Consider the following 21710-nt stretch of genomic DNA (forward strand, 5'->3'; position numbering starts at 1 on the left):
AAGTGTTGACAGCTACCTTAAATTTGTTAGCATTCACACTTACATGGACTAAAAATATTAGAAAATCACCACAGTCTCAGTAAAATATAATTCAAACACTGAAGCTGTATAACTGCAAAATCCACATTTTAAATCGCAGCAGTTCACGTCAATAAGGTAAACTCATAACTTAATCCATTTTTTTTACAAGTTATTTTTTGGCCTTTTTACCTTTATTCAATAGGAAAGACAAGAGAGAGACAGGAAAGTGGGGGAGAAGAATAGGGGAAGGACCTGCAGGAAAGGGCCATGAGTGGGACTCAAACACATGACCTCTGTGTCGGGGACTATAGCCCCTGAACATGGGACGCCAGCTCAACCATTTGAGCTATTGCGGCACCCAATGTCATCTTTTTTTAAAGACATTTTTAAAATCTGTTGGTTTTTAACATTTGTATCATTAGCTATTGAAGTGAGCTGTAACATTAAAAGTATAATCCTCAGCCGCTGATAAATGCATCTTTTCCATCAGTTGTGAGCAGTTAAAACTCCAGCTGTTGATCTGTCCCCGGTGCGCAATGAATCTTGGGATATGTGGGGCTGCAAAGGATCCAGCTGATGCATCCTTCGCAGCCGTGGAAAAGAGGGACGCATTCGTTGGCTGCATTTGAAGGAGTCTTCATGCCTTAATGAAATGGAGCAGCCTTTGTCGTGCCGGTGGACGCATTCGGCCTTCAAATGCAGCCTTCGAAGGATGCAGCCTCTGAATTGGGACACGGCTATTGTGAAGTCTACTTTCTTCAGTGTATAATAACTTGAGTTACAAATGGCCTCGCAGTTCCTTTGCTCAGTTATTTGCACACATGAAATGAAAGTTTTTCACAGAAACACTTGAATCAAAATCTGTATAGGCTACAGTATATTTGTATAAATCTGATAGCATCAACTACAGGCATTAGCACACAATGTTGAGGAATTGCAAGACATAGCATTTCATTGTTGAATGAAGATACAGTAAATGCTAATAAAAGAGGGCTTTTCTAGACTGTCTGCACTTAATGCTTGTTGGAGACATCCGGTTCAAATAGACTTGCTTTTTGTGCTACCAGGGCATAATAATGTGGCTGGACAGCAAGTGCTTGAGAGAAATGGTGGAATACCTCCAAAATAATCATTCATTAAGTTGCAGATTATCATTCAGATTAGCTGAATGGCTCAGCCGACTGGAAAACACGTACCATTTTTTACAGAAAATTGACCAGCCCTTAATGATCCCACAAGACAGAGCAAGTGGAAAAGAGTTTTGAGACATACATTGTAAGATCAGACCAGCTGAGGATTCATGTCCTCTTCTACGTGTTTGTGGGAAGGTGGTTGGGGTTCGTCTTCTCCTGAGTCTTGTTTGTCCCTCTCAGCCTCCACCCAGCTCTGTGGGAAGATCATCTTCTTTGGCCCATGTGGCGGTGGACCCAGCAAGGCTTCAATGTCTTCGTAATTCACTACCTCATGCTCTAAAAGCGCGTTGGCCAACTGGAAAGAAGGACCTAAATAGTTATGAAATCTAATAGAGAAGCATTGTGCTGAATATACAAAGAACTACAGTCAAAAAGCAAAAATATTCAAGTCAAAGAAAGAAACAACTAACCATTATGAGCTTGTCTCTGTTGTCCAATAGCAGCTTCTCTGTGCGCCTGTATGAACGGGCGATCAACAACTTAGCTTCCTGAAAGAGCACAAGAATGCAGTCATATATATATATATATATATATACACTATAACAGCATCAAGAACTCAAAATCAATACTTAAGGGTGATAACCATTATGTCAACATTCACTGTGTGCTAGTTTGACAGTAGAGAACTAATCCAATTTTACATGATCCATCTGCTGCTGCAGGCCCTGGCTGAAAGGACGGCGTCCAACGGCACCTTGCTCCTCTGTGTCTGGGAATGACACTTGTCCAACACTGTCGCACATGCCATACTGCTTCACCATCGAGTAGGCCACACGAGTCACCTTGCGCAAGTCATCTTGAGCACCTGAGGGTACAAACAACAACAACAAAAAAAGATGCTTTATCATGTGTTTTCAAGTTAGGCTGCTCATCTCAGTTTAACCCACATTATAGGATAATATTTATATCTGATACTTGACTGGTTGGTATGAGACAATGATTAAAATGCAATCAGCAGCGCAAGTAGGAAGCATTCAGTGGTATTAATGTGACTACGCTTGGATTATAGTAAATATACAGTATATTTGATTTAGGTTACCTGTAGTAACTTTATTAAAGGTGATCGCCTCAGCAGCTCTTCCTCCCAGAGCCATACACATCCGCTCAAACAGTTGCTCCCTGGTGAACAAGTACTGGTCACGGGGCAAAATCTGGGCAAATCCCAGGGCAGCATTAGTCCGTGGGGCAATGGACACCTGAAAAACATGGCACAGGATCTATCAGTTTCTTTTAAGTTAGAACAGAAGCAGGTGAAGGTGAAAAAAGGTGAAACCTAGCTTCATGACAAAATGAAGCTAGGTTTCACCTTCTTTCATGCTGTATGTTTCCTTGGTCAACTATCCTTATTCATACTTCTAGATTTATCATTTCTACTCTTTCAGTAATATACTGAGGCCGGGCTTGTTTGTGGCCCATGTGGCAATCAGTGACAGTCCATAGTCAACCTTGTTCGATGTCCTGGTCAGTCTGGCTTTGACACATAGTCAGGGTAATTTAGCCTCCTTCAGATAATGCACAGTTCCTGCATTTGTTTGAATTCACACTTTATCTTTCCAGTGAATTATAAAGCACCATTACGTCACACTCTGGAAAGTGCAAAGACTTTATATGGCAGACATACAATTACATCTTAAAGGATGTTCGTACATAGGACATGCATCAACATTTTAAGTCAAAACCTTCGATGAACAGAGGGCTACCTTCATGACTGCCTCTGTGTGCTCAAGGAGCCATCCCACCAAGGCATGTCCAGACTCATGGAAGGCAACCACCCTCTGCTCCTCTTTAGACAGGATCTTACTCTTCTTTACACTCCCTGAGGACACAAACATACACAGATATGTCCGATTTTGCCAGAGTGGCAACTGAGACATGCGAAATGTGTTTGTATCACTTTACCTGCTATTACTCTCTCAACAGCACATTCAAAGTTAAAGGTATCGATGGATTTGTAGCCCTCTCTGGCAGCGTGCAGTGCAGCTTCGTTACAAATGTTAGCAATGTCTGCACCTGTAAAGAAAAAGTGAGATGGGAACAAAGATTTTAGGATTGTCACGTAGGCATTAAACACTTCAGGAAACATTAGTGGTGTTGTATTGAGATGTTTCATTGCTGTTGAAGAACTGCTTATGTGTATTCATGGAGGCCAGTGTGCACAGATTTATATGAGGACAATACAGTAACTATAAACATACCACTGAAGCCTGGGGTGAGCTCAGCCAGGCGTAGGGAGTAGAAATTGGGTGGTTGAGTCAGCTTCAGGAACTTCAGGTGCTGCTCAAAGATTTCCTTCCTTTCCTGGCGGACAACAACAAAAATGAAACACAAGACACTTTACTGACCAACTCTGTCTAATTTTCCTACACAGTTAAGAAGGTTCAGTTCCCAGGTTTAGTCCCAGTATTATGCTCGACAACATGCAATGAAACAACGTAAAAGGATACCGATTTCCAGGAAGGAAGTCGCTAAATCTACATAAAACCTAAAAAAGAAATATTTAAATAAAAGTAGAGTACTAAAGACTACCTGCAGTGTCGGCAGATCTATAAAGATATGTCTGTCCAATCTGCCTGGTCTCATGAGCGCATTGTCCAAGACGTCTGCTCTGTTAGTCGAAGCGAGGACAATGACATGATCTGTTGTTCCCATTCCTGCAAAAGGAAGAAGTGTCATTCTTCTGCTTGTCAAGTCAACAAACTGCTCTGCAACCCCATGTTGTACTCACCATCCATTTCTACCAGCAGCTGGTTGAGAGTCTGCTCCTCTTCAGTATTGGAGAGACCTGACATGTTGGTGGAGCGCTTCTTTCCCACTGCATCGATCTCATCAATGTAGACGATGCAGGGTGCTCGGGCGCGAGCCTCCTTGAACAGACTCCTGACCCTGGCAGCACCAAGGCCTACGCACAAACACAAGTATAAATCGGATCAAACCTTAGGAGTAGCATACAGCATCTAATGTGGCTTCAGAAATTAAATAGCTAATACAGTAAGGATGTCATCTAAAGACTAAGTGATGGTGTCTGAAGTCAAAAATCTTGATCTATTATTCCTAAATTCTGGTGACAGAATATTGTATTTCCAACAACATTTGGAAAACATTCATTCACATCCAGAAAATTCTGTATTTTTTTTCATGACAGTAGAACGCTGCACTATATAACTGTAGAACTATAGGCAACGATATCTACTTGCATATTGACTGGTGGCCTTGTGTTAATGCATTTTGACCGTTTGAATGTTTCTGATTAATTGCTCGTGCTTCTGTACATACCTCCAATGACTTCCACAAACTCAGAGCCTGCCATAGCCAGAAAGGGAACCTGAGCCTCTGTAGCTACAGCCTTAGCCAGCAGGGTCTTCCCACATCCTGGAGGCCCAAGCAGCAACGAACCCTTTGGAACCTTGGCTCCCAGCTGGAGGTAACGTTCTGGATTCTGTTGATAGATGATACAGGTGTGAAAAGTTGTATTTTTGAGATTTGGATGGTAAAGACACAGTATTTAAGTTTATCAAGTAGCTATTCTAGTAAAGGCTGAACTAAACCTCATCTTTTGATTCCTTAATTGGCATTACCTGGTGCTTGCTTTACATGTTTAAAGAACTGTACAAGATGACCATAAATAAATTTGAGTCTGGTTTCTTACCTTGAGGTAGTCAACAAATTCCTTCACTTCCATCTTAGCCTCATGCATGCCTGCTACATCTTTGAAACTCACACCTTTACCCGATTTGCCATCCACGATGGTGAATTTGGCCATCTTCAGCTGGTTCTGTTAAGTGTGTTGTAATATGCAATGAGTACATGGATCAAATCAGCGCAACAAAATAGATTGCTTATATGTGTCACTCACTAAAGCATTGAAGCCGCCTTCTTTGCCACCCATGCTGGCTAGTCGAAAGATATACCAGAGAAAAACCACAGCTATAGCAGCCATCCCCAGAGCATAGACTGCACTGCAAAGGGAAAAAATGAAAAAAAAAACAAAAAACATTGTCTTTACTTCAAAGTAGAATAAAATTAGAGTTCAATACATCTGTCTGTTAAAATGCATAAACCAGTCTCAAACTTACCTACATTTCTCAAAAAACAATTACAATTACATAACCCTAACATGTAGTGATTGGTTCTTTATGAAATTACTAATGTGTACAATAATTCAACACGATCACAAAGTAACTGACAATGATGTTTTTGGAGTTAACACTTTTTTTCCACTCAGTATGAAGACAGTAGTCCTTCAAATTGCTAAGCAACCTTAATCACCCTATAAATAGATTTCTTTTAAAGTCTGCTCGGAGAAAAGTCATGTTCTTACTTTCCAAAGAAACCAGTGCGTTTGTAGGACACTGGTATTCTGTCCTTAGTGTCAATATTCAGCTCCTCCTCAGCAGCTCTCAGCTTCTCCTCAAATTTGTCAATATTGGCAACCTGCATTTTGTACATGAGCGCCAGCCTCTGCAAAGCAACAAATAAGGTAGAAAACTAAAGGTTAGCACTGCCCTAGCAGTTCAGATGCTAACTGTGCACTTGCATAAAGTCCTGCATGACATACAGGCCTTCCAAAGATAACTGCTCCAGGATGAAGAAAGATTTCGACTATGTCACTCTCAGGAACAACTTGCACACGGGACACCTCTCCCTTGGCCAACATCTCATGGACAAAGTCATTCCAGGAGATGTTACCACCACTGCTGCTCAGGACGTTCGACACAACGATGAAGGCCACCATTAATAGGAGGGTCACCAGGCGGGAGCGCCTGTGATCCTCCTGCTCACGACGCTTCTTCTCCTCTGAAAGGTGAAGCAGAGAATTCAAAAAGGATCAGAGAAAGAAATTAATATCACAACCAGATGTGGTGCAGTTAATTAAAAGCCATGTGTGAAGCAGCAAAAGCACTTAAACACTTACCTTCATCTTCCTCTGGAGCTTTCCCCTTTGGTCCACCACTTTTGTTTTGTTTCTCTTGTTTAGACTGAGATGTACTGAAGAAGTTTGTTGCCTCTGAAAATAAATGGGTTCTTACCATAAGCAGCAACAATTAAGTGAAATATAACAATGTATAACAGTACTGCTGTAAACATGCTACTTACCTAAAAGACTGAGCAAACCAACAGGGTTTCTCAGCAGGTTGTTCCTAATTAACTCTTTGTTAAGTCCCAACATGCCAGGACCCAAAGGTCTGTGCAGAAGGCTCTGAAATTTCACATTTAAAAAACACAGTGAATTACAATAACAATAATAATCATCATAATATCATCATGGCAACATACTTTCTTAGTTTGCACACGAGAACTGAATAATATATATATATATATATATATATATATATATATATTATTTATTTATTTATTTTTAATTAAAAAATCATTTTTGAAGATGGTTTTAGTAGGAATGGTAATCGTGGCATTTCTTTTCTATCACAAAACAAAGAAAAGAGATGACAATTATTTGATGATTTTTTGTTGCAGACTGTACTAAACAAGCACGTTGTCTTTTGTCTGTACAGTGTAATTTATAGGTTGGGGTATCTCTGTCACACCACAGTGGTTGATTTGAAATGATATGTTGTGACACACTGAAATATTTAGATTAATTATTCAGACTCATTCCAAACACTCATACGTTTCCATGGCAACACAAATCACTCAAATCACCAACGGTTACCATCACCAGCCATGGGCAGGGGGCTAACATGCGGAGTTTTACTTTAAGAAAGCATTCATCAACAATGTACGTTTATTCTCTCCGGTGTATTTTACTCACCTGAAGGAGTTTCTGTGGCTGCCTCGTTAGTGTCCGTTCTGATTTCGACAGAGGCGTTTTTCTGACATTAGCACACCTGGACAGCACATTTCTAGCACTGTGGCTGGACATAAGCTTATTTGCTAATACATGAGAGTTTCGCCTTGACAGTGCCCAAAAGAAACCTCCGCTGTATTTTCTACAAGCGGCACCAGTGTGGTGCAACAACAACGCTGACATAGTGTCAGTTATCAGTGCACTAACTGAACGACCGCAATGTCATAGCTATCAGTCTTATAAGAGCTAACACCGCGCTTGCGTTGTATAAGACTCTTGTTTATCTCCACCTCCGTTTAGAGCTAGCATGCTAAGTTAAACAACAAAAAAAAAGATGTCAGCTCTGCAATCGTCCACAGTACTGCCGGACTTCCTGCGCAAGGAAAAATGCAAAATAAACTAAAATAAAATAAAACATTTACTTCTTTAATTAAATCGTAATTGCTTGGTTTTTATTACTATACAACGGTGTTTCACATGTCCTGGATATTTAATAATACAGTTACGCGGCTCCTACCTCGAACTTTGAACTATGACCTCGCTTGTTGGTCTTCAGGAACCTGCAGGCTGCGCAAACGTTTGCGCAGGATTTATGCAACACAACTGTGCACCGCAAACGTCATCATATTTCAATCAAGTATACTGTGAACTCAACCCGATTTGATCGCTTTTTGTTGCTGCTAAATTCTGAAACTTTTAAAAGCTAACATCGTATATGTATATGAAGCAAAGAAGTGTTTCAGTTCATACAGCTGCCCTTAATATTAAAAACAAGGAACAATACAAAATATATAGTGGATTTAATGAAGTCAAGTAGATTTGTACGATATATAATATTGTGAAGTCTTAACCTTAATATTTGAATTAGTCAGATAGACTTGTATAATAAATACCATTAGTAAATTTGGTTAGGTAAACTTGCATTTAAAAAAAAAAATATTGTAAGGTTAATCTCATTTTTTCAGTCAGATAAATGTAAATCATAAATAACACTGTAGGATCTTGATTTTATTATCTACTGAGGTAGATCTGTACTTTAACTGAACAGTAAAGAACAAACAACAATGCAGTATTCTAACTGGTCAGGACATGTTTAAGTTAATATGTAACCCTATTTAATCTTAATCTTAATATTTAATGTTGTCAGATTTTTTTTTTATTAAAAAAATCAATAATACTATATGGTCTTAACCTTATTATGTAAAATGTTTAAGTAGTGTGCATTTTGTATGAACAATGAAGAACAGCAGCAGTACAATATATATAATATATCTAAGTTAAAACTTAAATTTGTATATTATGTATAAACTATAATAAAATATATATATAATAAAATCTAGTAAAAATTTGTAACTTTGCACATTATATATAACATATTGTGTACAGCCTATGTAACGTAATTATATATAACAAAATGTTGTAAGGCTAGGTACATTTGTATTTGGAAAAAAAGTAGGATCTTAATCTTAATATTTTAAATTGCTAGATAAATTTGCAATGTCAGTCATATTTTTCTGATGGAAAGCGATTTTACTCGCTGTTGTTTAATATATGCTGTGACTTGACTACAAAAAAATCCCAATATAAATTCATACTATAATAATGCCACAGATCTATTTTTTTAAAAATGGGGGGGGGGGGGGATTACAAAAACGAATGAACAATACAATAATTATTCTGGGATAGAGAGCAGCTGAAAAACAAAACAGAAAAAGTAGAAAACCTATTTAAGTATTTGTCATTACAGTAGCAGTAAGAGGACAGTATTTCCTATTTTCAAATGATTGTGTGTTGAGCTCAGAACTGTGTCTGTGTGGATTGTTGTCTTTGAAACCTATGAGAAAAATACTATTACTATTTGTTTTCCTTTTTGAGTTAGTCTTCCAGCAGAGAGCGCAATTGGTTAAGTTCCCCGAGTGGCTCTCCCAATTCAGCGGAACTTCGTCCAGATAGATTCTGCTAAATTAATTAATTTAAACCATATACTTTCTATGATTTAAACATGCTTTATTGTCAATTGCAAGATCCGTCTGGTAAAATCCTTACACACGGTCTGGGGTCATAGTGTACCACAAACAAACACTCCAACTTGTAATCCTAATCATGACTCCCTCCTCTTTACCTGAAGGCACACAAGGCAGTCAGTAAAAATCAGCTGGAGGAGCCTTTAGTAATTAGAAAACATGCAGAGCTGCTGTCCCTCGTGTAAATAATCACTGCACTGCTGTCGTGAAAAGCGACGTGTACAGGTTAGGTTGAATGGCATAAAAGTAATCCAGTCAGAATAGGGACATATTTTTTCAGCCAATAGGAGTCTTGGTAACATCCCTTCGCGACTCATTTTAGCCATGGGTGCGTCAAGTTTGGTCACCGGTACGCTCCGCTTTCTTGCTGACTCAGTCTTCTCTGACCTATACCCCATATTTGAATTCTGAGTCGTCCATCTAACACTAAACTTACCTCGAGACATGCGCCAAAATAAATGGACGTTTCAGTCTGATACATATCATACTACATTTGGGTAACGAGTAGAAAAGTAGCTACTATCAAAATTTACTGCATAATTTGTCCGAATGCATTCGTTCACAGCATTTAAAAAGCTCATAAATATTCACATAATTTTTCGTAACATATATCAATGTTCGCATTTTTAAATCGCCCACTAAAAGTTCAATTGCATAATCAACGGGTCAGGATAAACAAAGACTAAGGTTTCTAGAAATGTTGAAAACGAGTGCACCCAACGCCTGTACTCCATTTCCTTTTCTTGGTCTCCAACTATATAATGGAGTGTGGTCTCTTGCGTTTGAAACTGTAAACCGTGGTCAGCCACGTTGGAGCCCTCCTCTAGTTCGTTCTGAGGCGAGAATAGGCAGCTGTGCGGATCCAAAATGGCGTCTATTTCATCATGCGCGGGAGGGGTATCCGCCTACAGTGCCAGAGCCAATCAGAAATGTCGTTTCATCCCGGATGCGTTTCCGTCCCGAGCGTCCACACACTGAAGTCAAAGGCCGCTCGAAAACCGCTCGAATGGGTTGGCGGAGAGGATTAAACCGAAACAAAAATATCGTCTTTTGATGGTTTACGTTTAACCAAGCAAGCCTGCTGTTATACAGATGGACTGTTAAAGGTTTGTAGTTTGTGATAAAGATGAAATAGCTACGCTGTAAACGAATTCTCGTGGATATTTTAGTCTTTTTTTTTTTCTTTGGACGCCTATCTGTTGGTCTACACGGTTTTAAGAAGCTAAAGCTAGCCTCGACTCTCGTGAGCTGCTCTTTAGCTGCGATGGTTGCGATTTTATGCGGATGTCTCCGGAGCAGTATGTGCTGAACCGACGGCAACAAATGGGAACATCCAGCATCGGCCGAAAACACCGCGGCATAGACTAAACGTTAAAGATTCAGATAATTATTTGAATTTGTGGGATTCAGACAGAGGTAAGTCTCCCTTTACTGGACCTGTATGGCTAGCATTTTAACAACAACAAACTGACTCTTGCTGCCCCCGTGGTTAACTCTGGTTGTAATGTGTTGCGACAAAGGTCAACTTGCAATATATTCAAATACTTAAGATTTTAGGCTTTAAATTGTTACCTTGTGGTTATATAATGAGGGAATTTGCTTGTCATCGGAAGAATGCAAGGAATTGCTTTTTAACGCACATTCTATCTGGGTAACGTTGGCTAGGTTTTCCGATATGCTGATATTTTGGTACAAGAATTGATTCACATTTTGTATTACCTACTGCGGCAACTATCTGTTGTTGCCCCCCCCCCCCAAAAAAAAAAATAGTATATCGAATTTAGCTGTGGCAAATTTTGTCCAGTATATGATGGTGCTTGCCGTGACTGTGTTGATATTTCCAAACTAAACAATAATATTTTTAGCAGGGAGCTATTGCTGCATACGTTGATACAACACTTCCACGTACGTGCATGCTGACAGAATAATGGATCACCGTAGAGCATTGGCTTGGGAGGCTTGTTTTGAAAGCAAAGGGGATTTAATTTATACTGTCCATCTACAGTGGGTTTTAGTGTAATAATTAGCTGATATTGCATATGCAGCATAAGCACTCACGGGTGCTTCCATATCCCAGACAATAATTAACATTGTATTTCTCAAGGGAGTCCACCAGCAGCATCCAAATGTTGACCTATTTTTAAATACACAATGGCATTGCTTATTTGACCGTTGAGTTAATGCAATAGTCGTCTACCTGCTTTTCCAGTTAGGTGTGCACAGCGTCATGAATTCATAGCATGTGGCTCTGTGTCTTTACCATTTGCTGGTCTGTTCTAATACTAAAGCAAAATGGATGTGCTACAAGCCTGTGTGTAAATAAGGTAGTGAATTAGATTGTCAGAACTAAAGCCAGTGAAGAAAATGTGTGTGCTTCGTGTGGCTATTTAAAGAATGCTTTGAAATGCCCACAGGCTATCTGGATTCATCAGGAAGTGTCTGTATACAGTTAGTCTAACAGTGGGGTGTATGGATGGATAATAGTCTCAATTGGCTGAGTTGGTTCAGTGGAGTGTGTGTTTTCTGCATTAAATAACATAAAGAGGAGGGGCACAACATGGTTGAATTTGAGATGAGCTGTTGAAGAGATGGAATATGGAGGAAAAGCTTGTCACTTTGGTGCAGTACCAGTGCTGAGGAAAACACTGCAGTGCTGCTGGTGGTGTTTTCCACCAAGATACTGAGAGTGTTCTAGCTTGTTGGGGCGTTTATGTTGACTACACTGCAGAGGCAGTGATGCATATCTCTGTCTCCCTTGAGCTTGCGTAGGTCCTATTTGTCTGTGCTACAGTTATAGCCTCAATTCATTTGGTATCATTCGCCCTATTCTGTTATACATGAAGATTGTGATGTGGGGGATTTAGATATAATTTTTGTGTTTTTGCAGAACTGTAAACAAATGTGTTCTCTAGTACCTTACCATATAATACTGTGTTTATATTGTGAATGTTAGATAACCCACTGAATAAAAAAAAATCTCAATTTTCTTATTAACATACGAAGTGCAGTCACTGTGCTCCTAGCACATTCAATCAGTTTAGTAGTTGAATTTGAGTTATGTCTTCAGTCTAAATATATTTTAATAAGTGCTGATAATTGCCATGCTACTTGACTTTCCTGAACTGTATGTCCCATCCGGTTCCCATTAGTGTTGGCTAGATTTTGCCCCAGTTCCTATAAGTGGTACCAGAAAATCAAGGCATACCCTCTGCCTGCAACAGGAAATAGAGTTCTGCTGGGGTCACAAAGGTCCTGAGCTTGAGAAAGAAAGACAGGCTGACTTTCTATGATTCTGCTATTCTGCTGCCTAACAGTGGCTCTTGTGTCTCAGAATTCCTTAGACTCCACTAATGGCCAGTTTTCTTTCTCCAGATTTGGGAAATTTTCAGACCTGTAGGCATCTCAGTTATTAAACCTCCTGGTTGCTTTCACATCAGCCTGTTGTGAACCGTAGTTGTAAACATTAGTCAGTGCTGTGACTCCCCGTCTCGATCTGAGAACACTTTTGAAGATTTCAATTTCTGATTCTTAGGTAGACTACCACACATTTTTTAACCAGCCATAAGGCAAGAACGCAAGTGTATGTATCATTGCAAAAACACAACCAGAGTGACAAAAAGATAACAAGACGGTATTGACTGCTGTGTTTGAGTGACGTGACAGTTGCTGTTGCACAGGACAAGACAAGATATGACCAAGTCCAATGATAACCTGTAAGAGTTACTGAAAAAAAACAGTATGCCCAAAGTAATATCAAGACCCAAAGAAGGTAGACACGTTTGCGAAACATGGAAAGCATATGGGATGATAAATGAGAGTAGTGGTTGCAAAATAGACCTCATGCTTCAGATTATTCTATAAAAGAATTATTGCGTAGGATAATTCACTATACTCTCAAAATGGACAGCAGTGGTCAACCTATGCAATAGAGTGCAAGTTGTATTGTGCTTGTTTACGAGCTAACCCTGTTAATCTATTAAGCCAGTCACTGTCATTTTTATGTTGTGTTTTTTGTGAAACTGACCTTCATGTTAAAGGTGAAATTTGTTGTATGTGCACCTTGCTCATTTTTATTGTGTTCTTTGTAACATTTGTCCCTAAAATCTGTCTTAGAATTTAAGGCAGGCTAAGTGTAGTCCAATTAAACATGATTACAAAATGTAAAACAGTTTGTTGTCCTTAGCAACTAAAAGCTGATAGCTGGTAGTCAGGGCAACAATTGTGTAAAATTGCAAATTTATTTTACAAGGCTTTGCACCACCACTTCTTTTGTTTGTTTTTAGTAAAAGATGCCTGTGAATTGCATGCTCTTTTAACTACACTTGTCCATCTTAAAAGGAAAGATGGCATTGAAGAGATCCAGTATGCCAAACTTCTGCTTCAGTTTCAAGTTATCAGGTGTAAGAGTGTTCTTTTTCGTTTTTTTTTCTACTAATGATAGAGTTGAAATTTTTGGCTGTTAGACAGAATAAGTCATTTCCAGCGATCAGCTTGGGGTGTAATACAGACATGTCATTGCAAGTTATGATTATTGACAGTTCATGACCCTAGAGGGAACATTTTCATCTCAGTGTGCTTTTTAAATTTAAAAAAAAAATGATTTTCATCTTTTAAATGGCAGAGCAAGATAAATATGTAAATAATGTAAATATGGAAAATATGGTCTATTTATGCAAGAAAATAATATTCCATAAACACAGATCAGCTACAGCTTTAAAACTGATCAAGTAAATAATATTGATTATCAATGGGACCTGTAGGATGGGATATATTAGGCAGCAATTGAAGAGCCGTTCTTGAAGCGAATGTGTTGGAAGAAGGAAAATAGGCAGGTTTGAAAGTCTTCGTGACTATGACAAGGTAGAATTTGTGATGGTTAGACAACCAGTTTACGGCCAGATGTGTGTCTTGTTTACTTGGGTTGAGATGGGCAGCAGGATACATTATGGAAAGAAGTTAAGCCCATAAATTCAGTGTGATACTTTAGGCAATGTTTTGCTGGGAAGTTGTGGTTCCTGGCATTCATGTGGATGTTACTTTAGCCGACTTAAACATTCTTGCACACCACATACACCCATTTCATGGCAAGGGTATTCAGACATAGCCTGTTTTAGTATGATAATGTTCACTGCCACACTGCAAAAAAATGTTCAGGAATAGTTTGAGGAACATGAAAACTTCAAGGGGAAAATTGGCCTCCAGATTCTTAAGATCTCAGTCCAATTGAGCATCTGTGTGATGTGCTGGAAAAACAAGTCAGGTTCACGGAGGGTACCTTCAGAGGTCTAGTGAAATCCATGCCTCGACATGTTATTTTTTTATTTGCAGCAAGAGGGAGACCTGCACATTGTTAGACGAGTTGTTTAATGTTGTGGCTGATCAGTACCTAAATACAGTGTAGTTAGTCCAGTATTACGCTGACATAATGCTTTTTGTTTCTGTTTATACATATCAGTTGTTGTTAAGGAAGAAAATTAGTGGCTTTTTTCAGCTCTCATGCTCCCTTATAAGATGTATTATATAATAATGAAATGCGTAGGTGGCTGGCACAGTATGCAGTACACTTTGCAATTTCTTCTTTAGATATTGCTGCAAAACTGTCTTCTTGAGGTTCAAATGGAAGAATAAAACAGGTTGTTGTTGTTAATTGTAAGAGGGAAAAGAAGCCTTTAGCTGTAACTCCAGCACCCACTCTGCTGCCTTCTGTCCATGCAGGCTCTCCCTTCCCCCTGTTGTAGTGAGAGTGGTCCTTTTAGGTAAACAAGCATGGCTACTATTTCTTGCCTCTCTGTCGTCTCTGCCTTTCTGTTTCTCTGTGTCTAGGTTTCTCTCCCCCTCCCTGGTTCAGTGTACATCTTTTATAGCTGCTGTTCTACCAGCACAATCTCAGCGGATACTCAAATGGCATCTGAAGGCCTTTGAAATTCAGCCTAGTCTTTTGCCCCCTCCTCTATCCTCAAAAGCGAAATGGAACAAAATGGCGGGCCCCAATCCTGCTGTTTCCCTTAGGGACTGTAAAGCCTCATTTCTGGGTTCAGGAGGTCCTGATGGTTGATGGCGTCTTTAACTTGTGTTAGGTTCTGCTTATATGCTAGCCTTCGCTGCACCACTCTTGATAATATTTTCTCTTCCCTGAGTCTCTTGCACATCAAAGGGAAAGGGTCTGTACTCTGGCATGAAGCTGCTTCTCCAGAAATGTGCTTTTTACAGACTTGGCTTTTGATCTTTTTGATTGAAGCTTAGAAAAGGAATATTTTGCTCTTGTTATTTTTGGAGAAAACTTACTGATATGCTTAATTATAATTTCAGGTATGCAGATTTAAAAAAAAAAAAAAAACTTGTATTACACAAGAGTATGCTCTCTGGGTTTGATTTATTTTGCCATTCTGGCATAAACACATAACATGGGCTGAGCTAAAACTTGGCTAGTTTGCCTTCCAGCGTAGCTATCTGTATAGGCTTGTTGGGTACTGTTTAGCTTTAATTTTCGGTCTGAATTAATCCAACAAGGCTCACCACTGTAAGACTGACGTGCAGATGTCTCACATTGTTAACTCAACAAGTGTGAATTCAGTTATGGCTGCTTAATTTTGTTGACTTATACCAGTCCTTCTCAAATAGTGGGGCGCGGTGCAAAGCCAGGGGGGTGCGTCTGACACCGGGGCAGTGTAAATTTTGTCAACGAAAACTTAAACAAAAACTTTTCGCTGATGACTCATTTTTCCATGACCTATTTGTGACAAGAACGTACATTTAGGAAGTACTGACAACAAAAAGAAAACGAAATCTCTGTTCATTACTAATTGACGAGTAAAGATGTGACGAAAAAGATTACGCTGGCCTGCCGGAGGTCTGCAGTTCTTCGACAAACATTGTTGATATTTTGATAGCATGGGTCAGATTTGGCACCCCTCTCATTTGAACTTTCCCCGTTCTTCTTATCTCCTGTCCTGCTCCCTTACCCCATGTCTCGTGCACAAGCACAAATGTGCATGAGTTTGAATGTGGACTTGCTGGAGTAATGTTGTGTGGATCATTCCAAGACACTTTCTTTCTTTCCCACTTACACAGCCAGGCTTGTGCATGGACACTTGAAGAGATAGCTACTCACAGAGCAGACAGCTAGCGACCCATGAGGAGATGATCACTGAATTTGTCAAAAAAGTGTATTTGATTAGAGTCGCTGACTCTACCTTTAATGCTAGCTATTCACCTACTAGACATGCTTTTCACAGTTAGGAGACTTCAGTGAATAGACTTGGCTTTTTAAGTATCCTTTAATGTTGACGGCCCTTTGAAATTCAGAACCGTACATTAGGTTTGTTTGGATATTATTGTTGTAATAAGGTAGTCTAAATCTTCTTCTTTTTTTTTTAACTATTGTTTGTCAGACTAGTTTTACACAGTGGACCAGTTAGGTGACGAGATGCATGCGCTTATCTCAGGGTGGGCAGTAGTTTTCTGCAGTGCCTCACACTTAACCCTTTTTCATCAAAACAAACCAGGTGCCAGTTTGGTGCCAGTGCTAGGGCCAGTGCTTAGTTGGTTCAAATCTGGCACCTCCAAAGAACCAGTTGCTTTTCCACTGGCAAGGAGCCAAGTCAGAGCCATGACATACATCACTGCATATGTAGCCATTTACTGAACAACGCTCGCACCACATGGAAGTCCACACAGGGCTCCAATTTTTTGTTTTTTTATCAGTGCGACCAACTTTCTCAATTGGTCACACTTTTCATCATGTCACAGGCAAAACCTACGACTTGCTGAACATTTTCTTATCCATAGCCTCTACAATTTACCGATGTGTCCCTGAACGCCCCACGTAGCAGGCTGTGGTAGCTGCTGTTGGTGGCTGCGGTTCTCACACCGGTGTGCAACAAAAAATGACTTGAAAAAGAGTCAACTAGGGCGTTCTACTGTCAGATTTGTCCAAGATGAAACCAAGTCATTTCTATGAGCGGAATTAACAGCGCAGGTAGATGCGCTCTGTTTTTCACGAGACGACCGCATTTGTGCGTGTAAATACTGCAGTACACCCAAGCTGTAAAAGTACTGTTTTCCACCACTGTGATGCTGCTGCTGGGACACAATGTACTGGATTTCAGCACCCAACAGTTTGTGCAGAACTTCTGCGTGTCCCGAGACTCATTCCAATACATCTGTGATCTGTCACGAAAAAGGACACAAATTACCACTTCTGGGTCCTATTTATCGGTCTTGGTGGTCACGATAACCCCGCCCCCAGCCCCTGACGTACTCGGTGCTTTTCCCTGGCCCAGCAAAGAGTTGGTGCCTTAAAAGCACCAGTTTTGAGAACCAGGAGCCGGTGCTTTGGCGGTGGAAACACAAAGAACTGGTGCTAAGTCTGAACCAGCACTGGAACCAGTTTGGTGGAAAAGGGGTTGCTGACATGTACTGATAGTGATCCACCACAAAACACCACCAATAAAGAAGTCTTGGTACTGGAAATCAGAAGCTGTTTGTGTCCTTGTGCTGCAGATGCATATAGCAGTAACGTTCAAGACTATTGTCCATTTAATAGTGCTGTTACAAAGCGAAAATAATGTTGTGCTTCTTGCGCAGATTCCCATAACTGATTGTTAATCATCGTGTTGTCAACACCCTCTTCTTACATGATATCTTAGCAGATGAATGATGGTAAATAATACATGTGAAAGCAGTTTTTGCCTTTCTGTTCTTTCCTACTCACTGCAGCTATGGGATAGCATTTTCTGTTTTGTCCATAATTAACTTTTTCCTTCGAAAGATGTTAAGGATTTTTACTTTATGCTGACTACAGTTACGCTCAGAGACAAACAACTATATCAGTTTCCATTAAGCTTTGTGTGCCTTGTCGTCGTCTTCACGTTGCTTATAAGCTACTAGCTGAGATCGGGGGTAAGGGTGTTGGGACAAAGTGTCGGGTGGGGGAGGGTAGAGGTGGTGTAGCCTGGCTGAATCTCAATCACCAAGGCGCTTCAGCAGGGCTGGCCTTTTGATGGGCCAGCTGCAGCCATTCATCCACCCATTTACATTGAAATGCAACAACAGGAAAGGGGGAGGGGATGACTGTGGGGAGACGGGCCTCTGCGCTTGTGCGGGTGGGTTGTGAATGAATAGTACAGGCATACCTAAATACCAAAGAGAGGAGGTCTGCCAGTTGGGACCCATTCCTCTGCTCACCAGTACGTGCAGCTATACTTTGTTTCCCCCCCAGCATGCTGTGGGGCAGTATACTTAACACAAAGGATCTAAGCACCCTTTTTGACCAGTACATGCATTTTCACCACTCAGCTGTTTTCTGTCTTTACAGCCAGGCTGGTAGCTATAAAGAGGTTTTGATTCATTCCACTGTTCGTTTTAAAGGTATTCTACTGTTACACCTATTGCTGAACCCTTTTTTTCACTTTAGTGCCTTCATATTTTGCGAGTTATTGGGATTAGACAAAGTGTTTGCTCGGGTGACTTGTTTTGTCAAAGCTTACAAATCCTATATGGACTGTGGAGTTTAAAGTTTGTGTTTCTGGCTCACTGTAATGGAGGTCATGCTGTGCTATTGGTAGAATAAGCCTGTTCCATAACTCATTAGGGGCTTCAGACACAAACTGTAGTTCAGACAAATGAGGCCAGTGTGTCATTTTTCTGAGTTCATCCAGCTTTCCAGGATAACTTAGATGTCCTCAGAGGTGTGCATGTGACTGTGATTGAGAGGCATTTTGGTGTTTATGTTAATGCCATGTTCAGACTGGCAGTATCAGTGCATCAGAAACCGCACCTCTCACATTCTTTTCAATGAGACCACTGTGCTTGCAGCATAACCAGACAGAAAACCTTTGCCGCAGCACAGTTTAATATCATGTAGCAAAATGCATTGTTGACCAGTCAGATATTTTCAATTTCCCTCTCTAGGTAAAAGACATAAAGCTGTGCAATGGCTCTGTCACTTCAACTGGACATACTGGTCCATTGTCTTGTCCATCTTTTCACTGGAACTTGTAGCAAATTATTTAAATACCTGCATAGTTCCCGTCTAATTTTAGCCTAGAAAGCTAGACTAGACTATAAAGTTAGTTGTTTTAGTGCACTTTCACATTCAGGAAAACTTCAATTTTGTCAAGAGACACTATGTTCAAGTACTCACATTTGAAGACTGCTAGTGAAACTATCAAGCATTAGATAACCACCCAGAAGAGGTCAGGTGCATGGGAGGACAGTTATAACGAGCATGCCAAACAGCAGTTGGCCCATTGAGGGCTTATTGGATGGCTAAATAAGCCATCCAGTTGTCTTTTTGGCCTGAGGGAGGTCAGTACCTTTTTATTTTGTTTTCTGCCTTTACTGAAATAACAAAATAATAGAAAAATGATTACATTTCCTCACGAATGGTGCTTGGTAAGCCATCTTCTGGCCGGAAATGTGTATAGATAAAACTACTCTGTCATCTTTTGCCCTGTGCAGTCCTTGCAAGACCATCAGTATACACTGTCCACACACCTACTGCTGGTGCTTGGGTTTTGATGGTTTTTATGTGTGCTTCTGGAGTGTTTGTAGACCATACTGATAGTCACGTCCAAAAGTTAGTGAGAATGAGGAAGAAATCCCCATTGATGAGAACAAAGCTGTTTCTGCAAACAAACATTATTTTATGATTGCTACATAAAATAAACCACATTGCCGGGTAATAACAGGAGCCACTATTTCTAGCCTGCCTTAAAGAACGTTCTTATCAGACAACGTTATTATGTCCTGCGATAACATATAAACGAGGGATAAATTATTTGGGGAAAATGTCTGGGCATTTGCAAACAAGATTGGGATTTTGAAATTTTATTTCTGACAGATACTGCACAGTGTTTCCTCTAGGATTTTTTTCAGCAGCGGGGGCAGCCTATCCAGAGAGTCATGGCGGCGTAAACAAATGACACTTGACTGCAGATTTTACTTTTACAACCTATTTATTGAATGGCCAGCTGAAAATGGCTTTTTAAAGGCTGAATGTAAAAATAAAAAATAAAAGAATTTAAACAATAAAATTAAATACATTAAAATAGAAATCAGTGGCAAAGTTTGCACCCAGGCTCAGAATAATTAATTTTTCTGCTTTTTTTTTGTTTTTTTAAAAATATATATAAGAGCTCTAAGGCTCTGTTGTAGGGAAATTCTGCAAGAGGTGGCCACTGATGCTCAGCAGCATACATGCTGCAAGGTGATCCCCTGCAGCCTGTTTCTCGAGTCAGTCTTCACCTACAAACAGAAACAATAATCAGATTGTTTCTCTCAATTTCCTATACTCTAATCATTCTAAAAAAAAATCGTCAGAAATATTTACATGTATGTTATGCAAAAAAAAAGAAAGGAAAATAAAAAAAGGTTCATGAACACTGACCATTAGGGCTGCTACTAACGATTATTTTAGTAGTCGACTAATCTGTCCATTATTTTTTCAATTAGTCGAAAAGTCACGATTATTTTGGCCACGCCCACCATCTGTGCTTCCTCTTGGCGCAGCTGTTTTTACAGGCTCCAGTATAAAAAAAGTCCATTTTCTAAATTTGCATCCCATGAATGTCACCCTGATTTCCAGTCAGTCACAACATAATGTCTGTAAGTAAATTAAAAGAATGACTCCTCAACCAGTTGAATATGAAATTTAAGCTGAACAGCTTACTCTTTTTTTTAATACATTCACACTCTGCTGTATTGTCATATCCAAACAATACAGAATTTGTGTCAAAAAGAAAACAAAATAAATAAAATAATTTCATTGTACAATATAAAGTGCAAGAGCCTGTCTTTGCTTTCAATTTCTAAAATGGCAAAATCAAAACAGAAAATTAGGCAAAATTAGTTATCACAAAATGTAGGCTACCACACCATAGCACAAGCATACTAAATGAATTCATCCATTAACTGTTTCGACATTACAAATGAATGATGTTATTTATTCATGCTATGTATTTATTATTTGTTACCAAACAGTATATAGGCCTAGTCTGATGCTTCAGCCCACAGAGCTAAAACCTCCGCTAGGCAGGCTAAGTTAGACTGTGCTTCCCTTTGGGTTCTTCTCCTCTACTCTCATCTCTCTCCTGCTCCTTCACTCGACTCTCCCCTTGCTGTACTCTGCTGTCCTTCACTTTGTTCCATTGCTCCTCACTGTCTAATGTTACTTGTCTTATACGATTACATAAAACATTAACCTTAGATAATTTATACTCACATCACATCTGATTACAAGTGTGAACACTATTTTTTACCTGACCATCATCATATGAGTCAGTAAAAGGCTAATGATACCTGAGCATCATCTTCATCAGGTGTCTTTCTCTTCTTAGAGAAATATTTGAACAAGCTCATCTGAAGATGCAGTCAGCAGATCCATCATTGCATGTAGGTATTAGCTTAATGCTATCAGCTATAAAATGTGATTTTATAATAAAAAAAATCGTGATATGATATTTTTGCCATATTGCCCACCCCTATGCCATATTGTACTGTCCATAACAAACCTCCCTATGATAAGAAATTGTCTGTCCTCAGTATTGACAGTATAGTTGTGTAATGACGTTAGGATCTGTAATGTGGGAATGTCACATAGAACTGCAAAATGAATTAAAGCCGCAAGCGGCGATGGACGGGTCCTCGCACCTACGCTTGTCGGCCTTC

At 39.7% G+C, this 21710-nt stretch overlaps 2 protein-coding genes across 4 annotated transcripts in view; one reads left to right on the forward strand and one right to left on the reverse strand.

Annotated features, from left to right (window-relative positions):
* Positions 1-398: 398 nt before the first annotated feature.
* Positions 399-7494, reverse strand: spg7 (SPG7 matrix AAA peptidase subunit, paraplegin). Its single transcript, XM_008292943.1, has 17 exons — positions 6982-7494; positions 6309-6411; positions 6127-6219; positions 5770-6008; positions 5533-5672; positions 5068-5170; positions 4861-4986; positions 4488-4650; positions 3940-4113; positions 3741-3865; positions 3410-3512; positions 3114-3224; positions 2915-3030; positions 2254-2410; positions 1856-2019; positions 1625-1702; positions 399-1509 (listed from the first exon to the last, which is right to left on the reverse strand). The coding sequence occupies exons 1-17, from the start codon at positions 7198-7200 to the stop codon at positions 1303-1305; spliced, it is 2421 nt and encodes an 806-aa protein (XP_008291165.1). The 5' UTR covers positions 7201-7494; the 3' UTR covers positions 399-1302.
* A 2513-nt stretch (positions 7495-10007) lies between these two features.
* ankrd11 (ankyrin repeat domain 11) overlaps positions 10008-21710 on the forward strand; it is a 129590-nt gene continuing 117887 nt past the window's right edge. For 2 of the 3 annotated variants that reach the window (XM_008292956.1, XM_008292973.1), the window contains exon 1: positions 10008-10457. The gene's annotated coding sequence lies outside the window, so the exon portion shown is untranslated. The remainder of the gene's footprint in view (positions 10458-21710) is intronic. The other variant, XM_008292964.1, reaches the window with a different exon arrangement.

Source organism: Stegastes partitus, unplaced genomic scaffold, assembly GCF_000690725.1.
Source record: "Stegastes partitus isolate 25-593 unplaced genomic scaffold, Stegastes_partitus-1.0.2 Scaffold19, whole genome shotgun sequence".
NCBI lineage: Eukaryota > Metazoa > Chordata > Actinopteri > Pomacentridae > Stegastes > Stegastes partitus.